Raw genomic sequence first — 17,709 nt, 5'->3', positions numbered from 1 at the left:
ACATCCTCTAGACTGAGCATAGTAGCGCTACCCCCTCTGCCACAAATATACTCCATCCATTTTACTCCATCTTCGAGTCAAAGTGTTTTTGTGTGACGTCCGTGTCTTTGAACGGACCAATCACGGCACGGGACTCGCTCACCTCGTCCCCCGCACCCCAGTATTTTTGGCAACATCGGTTTCATGAAATAATTGCTCTAAACTCCGTCTAGAGGATTCCTAGTCTATGCAGAAATAGTACCTTACGTTAGTAGTACTATTTCGTTAGTAATAGTAGTTACATTACGCATAAAATACTTGATACGATGAATAATAAGGGATATAAACAAAAAACACCCCATACATTTTACATTATAAAGATGAAACAATTAATTATTGTATAAACTATTTATAACACAGAATTCCACGGGACACAAGAACGGCCATTGGCCACTAACATCGCGCGTCTCTGACCATAAAACTTAAATTTTTCTTTGAAACCGTTTTGAATGATAGGCAAACTAGAAGTTTAGTTGTAAAGATTTTAATATAACAATTAGGCCACGGTGGAAAATGTAAAAGTTCCCAGTGTCTTAAGTACTTGAGCTTGACTCGTAGTTTAGTTAATACAATGTTTTTTGTAGTGATTTATTTAAAATAGATTCTTCGCTGGTCATTCAACGCTGAGTTACATTATTTTTAATAGGTACACTCTTCCTTGATATAATTACAAAAGTTTACATTTACATTTAATACATGACACAACACGAAACGCTGCCGTTTTCACAAAGACTAGCAGCTATTATTATACTCACTCTGAAGTTCACAGAAGTTTAATACAGATTTTAGAATAGACATTCAAAATTTCAAATGTAGGAAAGTCTTGTTTTTAGTTCTATGCTTTACTGCTACAACTATAGATACACCGAAATCGATCATGAGATCATATGAGATCTAAGAAAAAATGGCGTTTGTTATATCTCCTTTAAAACATGTCCAACTCCATTTTACAAGGCCGGGTCTCTGCTGTTCCTTTTCATTGGTATCGGTATCTTTCATAACAGTTTTCACTTCAATCCAAGCTTGACTTTTTTGGTAGTGGTAGGTAAAGGTAACCCCAACCCCAACCAAATCCGTCATTACAAAAACTTCTCCTTTATTCCATGGAAATAAAGTTCATATTCGGACAAAAAGTACAATTTCCTATTGAAAAATACGCAAAGTACCCTTCTTAACCATAAATCAGGGCGAGGTACCTATACGTAACTATACCCGGCTTGATTTGACCGTGCCACTACCAAAATCCATTGTTTTCACTCAGTACAAGCCGTGGAAACCTTACTTCGCATTTAAACAGAACATATATGTTTGTTTAAAACATTAATTTCATGGCTTTCTTCTTTACTAAGTATCATAATTTCCAAACTCACCTGTAAGCTTTGGGTAAGTCCGGGCAACATGCCAGGGGCGACCACAACACACCTAGTTAGCCCAAGCCATGACGACCTTGGTAAAGGGCACGAAGAGCGCCGTGTGGCCCGCCGCCGCGAGGAAGTAGCGGCGGCCGCGGTGGGTGCCGTCGTTCCTGGGTAGCCCCGGGCACGATGCCACGGGCAGCTCCGCGCCCACCACCACGCCGCTTGTGGCCGCCGTGCCGCCCGCGATGCCCACGTAACTACATAGGAATAAGAGTTAAAAATGTTATTATGTCGTCGCAGAACGAACCATTTTAAATTCAATAGCGACGAGATAAGGTATGCTAGTGGTCAGTTAAGTGTGCTGCTGGTAGCTTATCGAATACAGCCCACGGTGATGCAAGCGTTTTTAAACCCTATTGCAACGAAGTAAGGTCTACCAGAGATTAGATCAGTGTTAGCCGTGAGGGGCGATGAGTTTGACGGTGTGACCGAGGCGCAGTTGTCTCTGGGACATATGGCTGGACCGTTCTGTGAGACATGTATCTAATGTGTGTCCTGACTTACCGCACGCGGCTTACATGCTGTCGTCTTTAGACCTTATTACAAGGAGATAAGGTCTACCAGAGATTAGATAAGTGTTATCTTACCGGACGCGGCCGACGGCGATGCGGCCGTGAGGGGCGATGAGTTTGACGGCGTGGCCGAGGCGCAGTTGACGCGGTTCCGCTGGTACATATGGCTGGCCGACTGCGGTTTGTGCGCGATCGTCTATCGATTAAACAGTTATGGTATAGTTTTCATTTGCCAAAATTTAGTACAGTTACCATCATATATATAGGAGCGGCCAAGGCGCTCACAAATATCTGAACACGCCTCTATTGTAAAGGCGTTACAGTCGTGTTCAGATATTTTTGAGCACCTCGGCCGCTCCGATATATCTGATGGCGACTGTACAAAATTGATTCACCCATCTACTACCCAAACGTAATATATAGGGTAGTACAGTCACCACACGGGATCGCTACGCCATTTAGGGTCCTAGCTAAATTGGTTGTTCCATACTTACGCTATGGAATGTCCAATTTAGCTAGGACCCTAAATGTCGTAACAATCACGGAACGCTGTAAATGAGCATTCAAGGTCATATTGAACAGAGTCCGACCTCGGTGCCTTAATTTCTAACCCTGAACCTTTGTCTAGCTCTGAACGCACCAGTTCAGTCAAGAGCCTTTTCAAGACCGGAACTGTCGCTGATTTTAAAACAATGAACTCTTTAAAACTATGGTTTTATACCTAAGTAGGATAAAAATTTTACGTGGTTGTTATAATCCCGTTCAATATGACGTATTTTGTTATCTCTTACTTGGTTAACTATATACTAACGGTCCGTGGAGGTAGAGCGCAGATTGTCGATGGAGCGCCGAAGATACGTCTCAGCCTCCTCCAGTAGTTCGTCTGTGTCGTCGCGTCGCACATCCGGCAACGACCCGCGCCACAGCCGATAATCCACTGTAAATAATAAAACGAAATGTTAATAAAACAACAAAACACAAAGGTACTAGGTACAGAAGACTCACTCTCTAACAAAACGCGTCTGTTACGATCAGCACAGATATGGCCCCTAGGTAGCGACAGCGCCACGCGCGGCTTATGGCTAGTCACCAAAATTGGTGTGGAACGGATGTACTTTTAGCTACCTGTAGCAAAGCGACGAAATCGCGGAGTGAGCCACGCCTGGCTAAGTCAAAATTAATTTTACTACGGCTACTAGCTCTCGCCATCGGTCGGGTCGAACTGACCCCATCGAGCAGTGACATTTTTATAACCTGAGGTATCTATCCGGTAATTACCCTATTTGTTATACAAGGCAACAAAATGGTCACGATTGTGCAGATGTAGTGCAAAATTATTTTTCACCTCAGCTGCTCGAACAAGGGTACTTTGATTCTTAAAAAAAGTGAGCAAAATGCGATTTTGCTCACTGAGTGAGACAAAATGACATTCAAGTGGCCTTTATAGTCAAATGTCATTTCAACATGCGGGGTCTAATAAAAGTTCGAAATACTTGGGTTCTATTATCTCTGTCCCTTTCACACTGTTAGCATAAAGACACAGACAAAAAAAGTTAAAACGACATTCAACGGTATATTCACGGTTTATAATAGTCCCCCGAAAAACTTCAGACCGCATCGTTCCAAACCACGTACGAGTATGAATTCTTAATAATCAATTAATAAAATTAAAGTTTAAGATTTGATAAAAACTGATAAAATACTATATTTTAGGTATTTTATTGTACAACTAATATAATGAACTCAAAAAATACACAGATCATCACGCAAAATTAATTATTTTACTTTTAAGAATTTCTACCATAGTTGACAAATAGTACGTATCCGTAATTCGGATCGTATCTTACAAAGATTTTTTTTACAAAAAAAAGTTGTCGATTGAAGTGTCAGTTAATGTTTGTTATTTCTATATTATTTTACTGGAATTTATTATTACGTTTTGTTTTTGTGTTCCATTACGATAATTAAACTTAATTGTTTGTATATCTTAAGAAAACATGAGTGCAGGTATTGATGAAGATGGATTACATTTTTCAAGTTGTCTAATATTTCTAGGTATGTTCTCACTGCTCAGGTGAAAACTGTTGTGTACTACACGAGATCAAAGTTAATTACATCTCGTGCGCTTTTGAGTCCCTTACTACGCTCAAGATTCTACTCGCTACGCTCGTGAATCTATTATAGAATCTTTCGCTTGCAAGGGACTCAAATAAGCACTCGAAGAAATATCAAACTTTGATCACTTGTTGTACAAATAATTATTACAGTACATATGGTCCTATTTTCCCGCACTAGTGCTTAAAATAGTACTTTTCGTGCGAATGTCAAATTTTAAAGGGCCATATGTACTGTAAAACGTTGTACGATACACGTGCGAGTAAGTAATTCGCAACTCGTGTCGATTTAAAACACTCCCTTCGGTCGTGTTTTAATTTATCGCCACTCGTTTCGAATTTCCTCTTTTTCGCACTTGTATCGTAAATAACTATTTCATTGTATTTTCACGGAAACGAACGAACGTGTCTTGCTATTTCAGTCAGTCTCGGTACAAAAAGTACTGAGGGACTGAAGTAGCATGACAAATTCGAACGTTTCCGAGAAAATACGACGGAAAACAATTATGCACTACACTCTACATCTGTAAGCACTTGTTAAAATATTCATGAATTTTCGCTTTGGCTCGGATTTCGATACATCACTACACCTTATGAAACAAAGTCCCCCGCCGCGTCTGTCTGTTTGTATGTTCGCGATAAACTCAAAACTACTGAACGGATTTTCATGCGGTTTTCACCCATCGATAGAGTGATTCTTGAGGAAGGTGTGTATAGGTTGTTAACCCGTGAGAATCCCGGGTCGCTAGTTATTTATAAATAATAATAAAGCCTGTATTCATCGATTTAATCGGAGGATAGGGTAAGTTTACCTTTGGAAGGCGGTGTGTAGTGCGGCAGGCGGTCGTAGCTCCGGTCCATGCTAGTACTCGGGGAGCGTGAGGTGCGCGCCAGGAACTTGGAGTAGCTGTCAACATGTGGGTATCTTATTAATTCGGTGTTAAGAGCCAACAGGAGTGGCCATTTCTCCATACAAACGTACTCGACTGTTTCCTCCGTGGGTTTTGAAGCTAGAGCAATGATTTTTTCAACACAGATTAATATTGTTAATATCTGTGTCGGACCGTTTTGCTTTTTTTGATATTTTTGTTTTTTAAGGCGCTAGAGCCCTTCAAAAATGGCCAAAATGGCCTAAATGACTATGCCGCAATGAGAGGCGTGGTATTCAAAACTGATATCAATTAGCCAAAAAAGCAAAACGGTTCGACACAGATAATGTCATAATCATTTAAATTTCCAAATTTGGTTACGATTGGTTAAGTTTTGGAGGAGGAAACAGTCGAGTACGAAACCTCGATTTTTGAGATTTTTACGCAGGATTTTTTGCCTTGTCCTTATCGCACTAGTTTTAGGAGCCGCTTCCGTTAGCGAGACGGATATACGAGGGGTGTTCAAAATATTCTCGGTATGAGAATGAAAACAAACAAGTACGAAAAGTTTGATATTTTTATTTTTCAATATACTCCCCCCCTATGTTCATACACTTAAAAGATCGATCAATTATTTTTTTTAATCCTGCATAAAAATATTTTTTATCTTTGGTGTAAAAATGCTCATCCTCTGCCGCCTTCAATGCTTCATCATCGGAAAATTTATTTCCACGCAGATCCTTTTTAAGATTGGGGAACAAAAAGAAGTCGCTGGGGGCTAAGTCCGGACTATATGGTGGGTGAGTAACAGTTTCAAACCCACATTCAACAATAGCTGCCTTGGCAATATGAGCAGTATGGACGGGGGCGTTGTCATGCAGAAGCATAACACCTTTGGTTAACTTTCCTCGCCTCTTTTCTTTGATTGCATCCTTTAATTGACGTAGAATGTTAGCGTAGTACTGTCCTGTGATATTTATATTTATAATCGATCAGTAATACTCCTTCACAATCCCAAAATATCGTGGCCATGACCTTGCCAGCTGAAGGGATGACCTTGAACTTCTTGGGATGAGCTGAACCCTTAATGTGCCACTGCATGGACTCTTGTTTACTCTCTGGGTCATAATAATGAACCCAGGTTTCATCTCCAGTAACTATTCTTTGCAGCACCTCATCAGGATTTTCACCGCACAGGTCAATAAAATCGGAACAACAAGCTACACGCATGTCTTTTTGAAGCCGAGTCAGCATTCGCGGAACCCATCTTGCACTTACTTTTGACATATTAAGATGGTCATGGATAATATCATGTACGGTACCAATAGAGAGATTGGTTACTTGTGCTATAGATTTTACCTTCACTCGACCATCTTCCAATATAAGTTTTTCCACTTTATCAATATTTTCTTGTGAAGTAGCTACTACAGGCCGGCCAGGTCTAGGGTCGTCTTCAACACTCTCCCTTCCACGTTTAAACTCGCTTGACCACTTTTGAATGGTAGATAAAGAAGGAGCAGACTCACGGTAAACACAATCCATTTCCTCTTTTATGGTTTTTTGATTTTTACCCTGTTTTGTCAAGAATTTTATCACGCATCGATGTTCTAATTTAGTTAACATTGTCAATTCCCACATGATGTTCATGTTTGTTCAGCAATTGCAGAAAAACAAAAGAACATCTCGGTTCGAATTATACTTTTTTTTAATGTCAATGAATAAACCTTAGCGGCCAGTAACGAAAGAAATTTTAGAAGAGGTTGTAAGATATCAATACCGAGAATATTTTGAACGCCCCTCGTATTTACCTAAAATATTTAAATCTCAGCTCCTGTTTCGTCTTAACACATTCATTGCCACCCAGCCAAACAAGACATCCGCGCCAGACCACAAAAGTTTCTTCATATAAAGCTGTAGTACCACGATCCCGACTATCGGGTCGTCCGGTCTGGGAACGAAATCATAAAATACGCGATAGTCGGGATTTCGGCACTGAATGTGTTAAAATAACGTGTAAACACTTAACTAGGGTATGCTACCGGGACTATAGTTGTATGACGAGAACCGGCATTTCCCGGCTCCGTTACTGATTTAGATTATTATTTTAGTATGGAATGAACAGTGTTTTGTAATGCCATACGATAACTACACCTCTCGCGCCGAAGGGCTTTGTTTAAGAAATAGTTGAATAAATATGTATTCACCATATTTTTATTAATTACTTAAATGTTGAATTTCTAAATAAATGAATGTGATAAACTTCCAAAAAATTTCTAATAACAATTTAGGTGACAGTTACTTCATATAAAAATAAACTATCATAGGGATATTAGGGATGCGATATGTATAAATAAATAAACGTAAAGTGTACTTATTCGGCTAATCTTGAACCACTTTACGCGCACGCAAATTAAAAGAAATGGCCATGCTGAAATTATGGGTGATCTTTGCAGTTGCCCGACATTCGGGAGTGATCTGTAAACCGTCCTTACATACCGTCGTGACATACGACCACAATCGAAGATCAAAGCTTACGAGTATACTCACTTGGAAGGCTCAGAGGGGACGGACTCCAGGTCCATGGAGGCGCGCAGCCCGAGCGCCCACACCGGGTCGGCAGACCGCGACAACTCCGGGACCATCGACGTGAACCCTGACACCAAATAAGTATATCGTGGCAATAGTAGACGGAAACTTTTGGTCAGCCCCAGTCGCAAGTAAGGGCCAGTTGCCCATTTTATTTAAACTAAAATATCTGGGTGACCGAGCTTCGCTCGGAAAACATATAAAAACTCAAAAATGCGCGTTTTCCCAGAGATAAGACCTAGCTAGAGCGATTTTTCGCCCCCAAAAACCCCCGTATAGCAAATTTCATCGAAAACGGAATAAAAAGCTAGAATTTTAAGAGTAACTCAGGAGACCGTAACCATATCAACGTGTGATTAGAAAAAGTTGATTAACCCAGGAAATTATACAAAAAAAACGGCCAAGTGCGAGTCGGACTCGCGCACGGAGGGTTCCGCACCATCAACAAAAAATAGAGCAAAACAAGCAAAAAAAAACAAGCAAAAAAACAGTCACCCATCCAAGCACTGACCCCGCCCGATGTTGCTTAACTTCGGTCAAAAATCACGTTTGTTGTATGGGAGCCCCAATTAAACCTTTATTTTATTCTGTTTTTAGTATTTGTTGTTATAGCGGCAACAGAAATACATCATCTGTGAAAATTTCAACTGTCTAGCTATCACGGTTCGTGAGATACAGCCTGGTGACAGACGGACGGACGGACGGACGGACAGCGGAGTCTTAGTAATAGGGTCCCGTTTTTACCCTTTGGGTACGGAACCCTAAAAATCATGCATGTTTGTGTTAAGTTCGAGTTGTGTTACCGATGTCACTGAGCAACACGCGTGTGTCTTCAGAGGTCGCGGGCGGGAGTTTCGGGGCGGGCACCGTGAGCCGCCGCCCCGGCGCCGAGCGAGTCGGCAACGTCGGCATTATGGACCGAGGCGGCAGGGTTATCTGAGGGCAACCAGTTAACATATGGTATGCTTTATTTATTCAGGGTCTCCAGTCAGGATATACCTATACACAGGGTTGGGCAGTATTTCAATTACATGTATTTGAAATACGTATTTGAAATACAAATTAGTATTTTGTATTTGTATTTCAAATACTACCTCAAAAGTATTTAGTATTTTGTATTTCAAATACTTCAAGCTTCAAAATACATTTCTATAAATACATTTTATTAAATTCTATAATCCTAAAATGTCTAATCTCTCGCACAAGCTGTGAGCCGACCGCGAACCTCCGATCCAGCCGAGATACAATTTTCATTGGCTGGATACTGGATCTATATTAGGTCAACTTCTGCGTGGAACTTTTCGTTTAAATCTAGGGGATAGGGTCATTGCAGTAGTTTCCGTCCATGCACTAGTTTTCGACGACTTGACGGATTATCAAATATATATTTCATTTTTAATTTACTACTTTTTGCGAAATCTTCATCTTCCTCGCGTTGTCCCGGCATTTTGCCACGGCTCATGGGAGCCTGGGGTCCGCTTGGCAACTAATCCCAGTAATTGGCGTGGGCACTAGTTTTTACAAAAGCGACTGCCATCTGACCTTCCAACCCAGAGGGTAAACTAGGCCCGTATTGGAATTAGTCCGGTTTCCTCACGATGTTTTCCTTCACTGAAAAGCGACTGGTAAATATCAAATGATATATCGTATATAAGTTCCGAAAAACTCATTGGTACGAGCCGGGGTTCGAACCCGCGACCTCCGGATTGCAAGTCGCACGCTCTTACCGCTAGGCCACCAGCGCTTAACCAGTTAACATATGTTATGCTTTATTTATTCAGGGTCTCCAGTCAGGATATACACGGTGTAACATGAGGAAACCGAATAATTTTCACAGCGTATTCCTGATCATATTTAGATACAAAAATGTCCTATAAACTTTTTTGGAATTCGTCTAGTTTCAGAGTTGTTACCAATAAAAAAAAACACAAGTTTTTATTGTTACATTGTGAACGCCTTTTTAATGGCGACGAAAAAGTGACAAGTAACACTTTGCGAAAACTAGGTTTTCACTTGTCACAAAAAAAAGTAAAGATCCATTTTTAGTGACAAGTTTACCAATAATATTTACTTTTTATGGACAAATACATTAAAAAAATTGAAAAAACAAAACAAAAATTTTTTTTGGCGAAATTTACCTAAACTTGTATTATTTTTTTCCTTCTTTTGATCTCAGAAATGCGTGGTTAAAATCTTTCGCTTTCCTCGTGAGCACCTTGTATAGGGGTCATACAAATACATACTTCCACATCCACAGTGAACGTCAGTTAATTTAGGGACACGTCTCTGCTGTGGATACACCCAAAGTTAATGGCATTGACAGCCATGGCTCGTATTGAGGCCTAATTTTTGGTTGTGATTTTTATTAATTTCATTTCATACTGTCATATCTAATATGTCCCGGGGTAGTTTCGATCGATACCAAATTTATGGGCTCTTTTTTGTAATTGCAGAAAGAAAATTACAAAACTCTTATTTTTGTACATGAACCAGAGGGAAGTAAAAAAATACAAAAAAAAGTAGCTAACTAAGCAGGGGATTAGCCGGAGCTCTATCACAGCGGCAGGACGTCTCTCTGGAAACCTTCTTTTTTTTTTTTTTTTTTATTTATTCATAAGCCATAAATTGTATTGTAATTGTATGTTGATGTTAGGCAATACAGTGAGAATCAATACAATTTTACCCAATGGGTGTAGTAGTATATTTACTGTACGGTCCACATACCGCACATTGCCATCTCAGCGAAATTACTTACAATTGCGTAAAGCAATATAATACGAGTCAGTACACGTTCAGCATTAGAACCTATCACGCGTGTCCTCATTTGCACTATCATTCATAATGTCGCGCTTTTATAGTTAGTATTTTAATATCAATAAAGTGTTTAATTTCGGCTATATTGTGAGTTATCATTATGTCAAGCAACCAACAGAATACAATTGGTGTATGTGACACTAGCAGCCCATACATTTACTTCTTATATTCTTAACTGATCATTGGTGAACTTTATACCTTCGCAATAAGGTTCGCTATCAATGAATAGTTTGGGCACGGTACCTTGTTAGCCAGGTACTGGTCGGAGCTCCACCGGGGCGGCAGCGCGCACACGTCGGTCTGCGCGCCCGAGTCCCGGCGCGGCGCCCCCGCCCCCGCCCCCGCGCCCCCCAGCACGGGGCGGGGGCGGGGGGCCAGGGCGCTCGCCTTCAGGGGCCCGCGGGGCAGCCGGGAGCCCGCCGGTCTGACGGACAATACAAATATACATATGGCGTCATTCCTAAACGGCTGCTAACTCAATCAGTTGATGATCGCCGTTCTTCCCCATAGACTAGGAATCCTCTAGACGGAGTTTAGAGCAATTATTTCATGAGCCCGATGCTGCCAAAAATACGGGGGTGCGGGGGACGAGGTGAGCGAGTCCCGTGCCGTGATTGGTCCGTTCAAAGACACGGACGTCACACAAAGACACTTTGACTCGAAGATGGAGTAAAACTGCCGTATATTTGTGGCAGAGGGGGTAGCGCTACTATGCTCAGTCTAGAGGATGTCTTGTCTGTGTTCTTCCCTATCTGTCGTTATGCCATAGAGAGGGACAAACGACGACCATCAGCTGATTAACTTAGCAGACGTTTATGAATAACGCCGTAACAAGCTAACTTTATCAGAAGAAAAAAGCGGCAAATTTTACTAATCTTTCGTTACTGGTCATCCGTTCACCACAACGAGAACAAAAAGTGAAAGAAATATAGTGACAGTAGGTACATACATTTTAAAATTAGTACAAATTAAATAAATATAAGACTAGTCATATGGCGACTAAATCAACTCTTAGTTTAAGTTTAATATTTTTATATATATTATAGCAATTTTAATATTATATGGACTTATTGTCTGAAATAAAGTGATTTTATTTTATTTATTTTTATTTATAAAAAAATAATGTACTCAATTATGTCAGCACAGATAAACAGATGCAATGACAGAACCTACGAAGTTTTCTTTCGAAATGAGGAAGAATGGTAAACAAACCAAAAAATACACCACCTGGCCCCTATTTCACCACGGTGACAGGTGCGACAATTGTAAAACATCAGTCCAGGGGTCGGACAAAAAGTGCGGATGACGTCAAACCACTTATAGGATGATTTCAAATAGTATTTTTGATTTTCATAAACAATTATCACTTATCATTTATCAACCTCTTTATTAAACGATATCGCCACTTGAAATGAGTAAGTACGTTTTTGACTGACACATTGTCAATCAGATGAACAATAAATTGACTTCGTTATTGTTTAGCTATTGTATCTTCACGATTATATTTAGCTAAAATTTAGCTATAAAAGTATAATAACATCAAATTATCTTTTTTTATTTTTACTAATCTTACCTACTGTTCTCACTTTTGACTATTAAACCTATTTATCTGAGGATCCCACAGACTTGTTCTAAGTGTTCTAACTAATTTCAAATAATTATACCTTATGGTAACAAGTTTCGTTAAATTTATTTTATTCACTACATCACCCTACCACCTGTATTATTAATTCCATGGATTTATTTACGATTATTTTGTTACTTCATTAATACTACTTTGTTACTACATGTCACACGGAAGTTTAAATACAAATTCAAACATCATCCGGTGTGCAAGATTACGTCATTTTTACGTCATCCGCACTTTTTGTCCGACCCCTGAACATCACTGTTGCTGACGTCACAGGCATCCATGGGCTACGGTTACCGCTTACCATCGGGCGGGCCGTATTCCTGTTTGCCACCATCATTGTATTATTTAAAAAAACTTTATTATATCGGAAAAAATCACATATTTCTCTTGCGATGTTTATGACAATTGTCACAAGATTTCAAAGAATTTCGTATAATTCTTGACAGGAAATGAGTTCTGTGTCGGAATTTCGGGACAATTGTCGTGTTTCTTGTGACAATTGTCATTAGCTTCGCAAAATAAGTACTTATTTATTGGCGATATAATAGTTTTATTAAAAATCAAATGTTGGTGGCAAACAAGCACACCGCCTGTCCGATGGTAAGCGGTTACCGTAGCCCATGGAGGCCTGTGACGTCAGTAGCAGCGATGTCGACAATTGTCGCACCTGTCACCATGGTGAAATAGGGGCCTGGTAATATCAAAAAACCAAAGGTTGGTAATCCACCTGTCCAATTTTTTGGTCCAATGTGCATTGCGTCTCCCTCTCACGTTAAACAAAATATGAGACGATAATGTGTATTTACATTGGGCAAAGAAATTGGACAGGTAAAATACCACCCTAACACAAATAAATAAGAGTGGCCTCTGTAGTGAATTATCGTTAATTTTAATCCAATTTAACCGAAACGTAGTTTACAAATTTGCATGAGGTTACAAGTGTTGCAACTTTAATTGTGTCTTTCGAGAATCTCAAAAGACACAAAAACCGGCCAAGTGCGAGTCGGACGCGCGCACGGAGGGTTCCGCACCATCAACAAAAAATAGAGCAAAAAAATCGAGTGTTGTACGGGAGCCCCCCTTAAATATTTATTTTATTTTTAGTATTTGTTGTTATAGCGGCAACAGAGATACATCATTTGTGAAAATTTCAACTGTCTAGCTATCGCGGTTCATGAGATACAGCCTGGTGACGGACGGACGGACGGACAGCGAAGTCTTAGTAATAGAGTCCTAAGTAAACTTACCTGTACTGAAACGGATTAGGGCAAGTGTTCCTCCTCACATTATTATACAAATCATCCTCCGAGGTCCCACACTTCGAGATATCCCTCTCAGCGAACACCGAAAATCTATGCCCAAAATGACTAGTCTTATGAAAACTATCCACACTCTCATCCCTATGAAGTATATCCATACTTGAGCCGAGATCGAAGCTAGAAGACTTGGTATTATCAAAGCTTAGGCCTCTGTTGTATTCGCAAGTCAAACTGTCAACGCTGTCTAGTCTCCTAGTACTTGTGTTCGGGCTGCGCTTGTAAAGCGTATTATCTGAGCGGTTATCACAGCTCTTTAAAATCCCTCTGCCTGGTAGATCTAAGCTCCCTTTGCTGTTGAAAGCGACGTGGCGTATCTCTTTATCATTGGGAAGAGATACTCTTTTAGCTCTAAAGCTTGAGTCGGCTCTGACCCCCTGTAGAGTGCTGTTCTCATGGTTTTCGTTTTCTGCGTTCTCAGTGGTCTCTCCTGGTTGGAAGTCGGGGTCTAGCGTGTGGAATTTGATGAGGACGGGTGTGGAATGTGTTGTGGAGGCCGAAGGAGGCCATTGGTCGGTCTCGCGGATGGGTACTAGGTCCTCCTGTGAAAAAAACCGGCCAAGTGCGAGTCGGACTCGCGCACGGAGGGTTCCGCACCATCAACAAAAAATTGAGCAAAACAAGCAAAAAACGGTCACCCATCCAAGTACTGACCCCGCCCGACGTTGCTTAACTTCGGTCAAAAATCACGTTTGTTGTATGGGAGCCCCACTTAAATCTTTATTTTATTCTGTTTTTAGTATTTGTTGTTATAGCGGCAACAGAAATACATCATCTGTGAAAATTTCAACTGTCTAGCTATCACGGTTCGTGAGATACAGCCTGGTGACAGACGGACGGACGGACGGACGGACGGACGGACAGCGGAGTCTTAGTAATAGGGTCCCGTTTTTACCCTTTGGGTACGGAACCCTAACAAAGATTAGTTATCTGGGCAAGGTTGCCATGTATCGTCGACATAGTTATAATATAAGTGACCATTTGTAATCCTTATTGCAATGCCTTAAGATCTACCAATAGTCAGGTACATGTGCTACTGTTAATTAATATTACGAGCGTAAGTATTGGACAACTAGGAAACGGAGATTCATATAATCAAGGTTAAACATACCTTGTGTTTGTAAGACCAAAAATATCATATATCTACATAATATGTATGACGCATCTGAACCAAACCAATTTGTTTTCTACATTTGTGTATTTTGTTTTCATTGCAAGATACGACATTACCAAATTAATTCTACGGTTTTTCAGAGCAACATTGTTATGATAACTATATTAGTATTAGAAGTTATAAGCATTAGGTAATTAGAAACGTTACCTGCAAATTACTCATATCTTTAGACTCGTCGGTAGTAAATATGAGTTCTATATCGTCGACCTCCTCTGACTCGTTGCCGCTCGCGTTCTCCGTCTCTTTCTCGTCGCCACGCGGGTCTATAGGCGTAGCCACGCCCTCGCTGAACACGGAGTTGTCGCCTTCAGAGAGAGACCTGAAAAAAAAATGTTAGGGGTTGCGCACAAATCACGTGTTTTCGGCTACTTTTTAACCCCGTCCCTCCCCTTGGTGATATTTAGTGAGGGTTTTGGCAATTTTATCATAATTAAAAAAAATCGAATGGCGCCATCTATGCACGAAGCGATGAAGTATTTTAGTTCCGCCGCTCATCACAGGATGGCGTTATTAGCTTTGTGATTTCTGCAATGCAGTAATTATCTAAGTTAAAGTTATGGTTTCACTTACAAAATACTGCCATCGATCCGATATGTATTTGATAGGTACTAAGTGAGCTTTGCTTTAGAGAGGACACAGCAATAGAAGACTTGTCGTGATTTATTCCTATACTGGCGACCCGCCCCGGCTTCGCACGGGTTAACAAATTATACATAAACCTTCCTCTTGAATCACTCTATCTATTCAAAAAAAACCTCATCAAAATCCGTTGCGTAGTTTTAAAGATCTAAGCATACATACAGACAGACAGACTGGGAAGCGATTTTGTTTTATACTATGTAGTGATAAATAAACCATGCTACGTATTCAATTACTTGAAGTTGACTGAAAACCCTTTGGGATAAATGCATGTGTGCTTTCATATTTTTCTGTAAATAACAAAGCAGGTAAACCTACGTTGCACTCATAGAAAATTGAAGCAGGAAAACAAGCGATCCCAAGCAATATAACGATCTCCTGGGAAATTACTATGTTGGCACTGTTGGCAGTGGATATCAAACTATAATGTGACGTGATATATTTCAGTCTTTATGTCATAGAGATAAGATTCAATTTTGTTTGGCTTTCGAACTTCAAATAAATGACATGCATGATTTATTTTAAATGAATCATTTATTTAAAGTTAAGTCAAGAAGATATAAGTATTTATATAAATAGAAACAGCTTTGCTCGAAAAACATATAAAATCTCAAAAATTAGCGTTTTCCCAGATTAAAGACCTAGCTAGATCGAATTTTCGCACCTGAAAACTCCCATATACCAAATTTCATCGAAATCCTTAGAGCCGTTTCCGAGATCCCCGAAATATATATACATATATATAAATAAATAAATATGCAAGAATTGCTCGTTTACAGGTATTAGATAGATAGATTATGTAATAAATGAATTAACTATAATGTAAGTAGTTCATGTTCCATATTTACCTCAAACTCAAATCATCAACATCCAAATTCAGTGTGTCCTTCCTCCGGCTCCGTTCCACATGCTCCTTCACCATCAGGTTTTCCTCGGAGGTAATACGGACCTGCACATCAAACTTATCCGTCTTCTTAGCATCACCGTCATTCGGCACGGCCATCTTCACACTCTCGCACACCGTATTCACCCTACTCGCCTTAATATGTTCCGTATCCTCAAAATGTTCTTTACGGTCTTCGTAGTAAAATGACGCCTCTGGGTCTCGCTTTTCTGTATCTTTATCTTTCTTGTCTTCAACCGTAGATCCACTTTCAGATGTTGTGCTTGAAAATTCTGCACCTTTTTTCAATGTACGCACTTTTATTTGAACATCGAATTTGGATAAGAGCTCTAATTTCGTTTGGAAAGTAGGCTGACTGTCTTTTGATTGTTTATTATAGCTAGTTAGGCTCACCGATTCTTGTACTTGTGAGGGTTGTTCATCTACAGATGAGTCTTTTTCTTCCACTGATGCTTGTTCACCAATTCGTGAATGTTTCTCAGAATATTCAGCACATATTTCTTCTTCCCGAAAGTCTGGCTCTTTAGAAATATCTGATGAAACTAATTCCTCTTTCCCATACTCAGGGTCTGGCTCTAGAGTCTCTATGGTACTGTTTATTTCACTGTTCACAGTTTTAATCACCACTTCACTTCCACTATAATCATCTACATGCTGAGAGTGCGGACTGTACGTCACTTCAAGCTTCACTTTTTGGGAACCCAAGTCCTCCGGACCAGAGTCTATAATTTTACGCCTTAAGATGTGATTTTCCAAGGTCAGCTTCTCTATAACATCAGCATACTCTATGCAATGAGAGTGCTGCTCGTATTTCTGTTTGAGCTCCTTCAGTTCATTCTTAGATATTTCTAAAGCAGTCCGTAGAGATACCACAGTTTGGTGCAGTGCCCTCACAGTGTCCAGGTGCACCGCCCCGGCCGGGACTGCCTCCAGCCTGCCGCTATCCATTCCTTAATGCCCACCGTCACTCCAGCCGACAACATCCCATACATGACTACAGCTATTCTTCCAAACACTTCAATTTACAAGCTCTGAAGCCTCCATCGCCCCGCCGATATTATCAGACCTTTAATAAACAAACAAATAATAACTTCACAATAGGATTCATTTAACTGTCACGAAATCGCACTTTAAAATTACTTACGATTGACCCAATTTCCCGTTCGACAGTGCGACCATCAGTGACGATACACGACGCATTTTTAGATGCTTATCGTGTCTCGTACTAGTTCCGAGATCCACCAACGTACCAAGGCACAAGTGGGGCATGCAATCGATAAAACAACTCGACCCAGGCAGAGCTAATTAAGCTTTCAAAGCCCTCAAAAGTTAGTTCGGCGCGGCGCACAGGTGGTACGGACAGCTGATAAGGCTTCAACACGTAAGGTTGTAATTAAGCCGGGATATTATCTTTAAATCGCTTCTTCAAGGTTGTAAGATATACCTATAATTATAAGATACTTGAAAAATCTCTTGGCCGAGTCCTTGTAAACAAATCAATAATTCAATTTGCTGTTCGCGGGCGCAAATGTGATGGAGGATGGAGAGAGTACTATGCTCCTTCTTTGTCTGGTACTGTCATTATGACAAGCAATATTCTATTTGAGACTGTTAAAACTTGTGCTTAAATAGTTTAAGAAAATTACAAGGACAAAAATTAGTTAAAACTGTATTTTGCTAGGTGGTCACAC

At 40.2% G+C, this 17,709-nt stretch overlaps 1 protein-coding gene across 1 annotated transcript; it reads right to left on the bottom strand.

The window, feature by feature from the left end:
- Positions 1-1,419: 1,419 nt before the first annotated feature.
- On the bottom strand, positions 1,420-17,551 carry LOC134654157 (uncharacterized). Its single transcript, XM_063509602.1, has 11 exons — positions 17,163-17,551; positions 15,963-17,084; positions 14,623-14,794; positions 13,233-13,843; positions 10,596-10,776; positions 8,342-8,474; positions 7,500-7,605; positions 4,896-4,990; positions 2,781-2,906; positions 2,045-2,165; positions 1,420-1,654 (listed from the first exon to the last, which is right to left on the bottom strand). Exons 2-11 carry the CDS (start codon positions 16,964-16,966, stop codon positions 1,462-1,464), a joined length of 2,742 nt encoding a protein of 913 aa, XP_063365672.1. The 5' UTR covers positions 16,967-17,084; positions 17,163-17,551; the 3' UTR covers positions 1,420-1,461.
- Positions 17,552-17,709: the final 158 nt, after the last annotated feature.

The sequence above is a fragment of the Cydia amplana genome, chromosome 14 (assembly GCF_948474715.1).
Source record: "Cydia amplana chromosome 14, ilCydAmpl1.1, whole genome shotgun sequence".
In the NCBI taxonomy this organism is placed as follows: domain Eukaryota; kingdom Metazoa; phylum Arthropoda; class Insecta; order Lepidoptera; family Tortricidae; genus Cydia; species Cydia amplana.
The sequence above is the reverse complement of the archived record's forward strand: the minus strand, read 5'-3'. Positions and strand labels throughout refer to the sequence as shown.

Coding starts and splice junctions, on each gene's coding strand:
- LOC134654157 (XM_063509602.1), bottom strand. CDS start 16,966: ATGGATAGCGGCAGGCTGGAGGCAGTCCCGGCCGGGGCGGTGCACCTG. Junction 13,844..14,622: donor AAGATATGAGTAATTTGCAG/GTAACGTTTCTA, acceptor TTTTTTTCACAG/GAGGACCTAGTACCCATCCG. Junction 7,606..8,341: donor CGTGTTGCTCAGTGACATCG/GTAACACAACTC, acceptor ATTTGGTGTCAG/GGTTCACGTCGATGGTCCCG.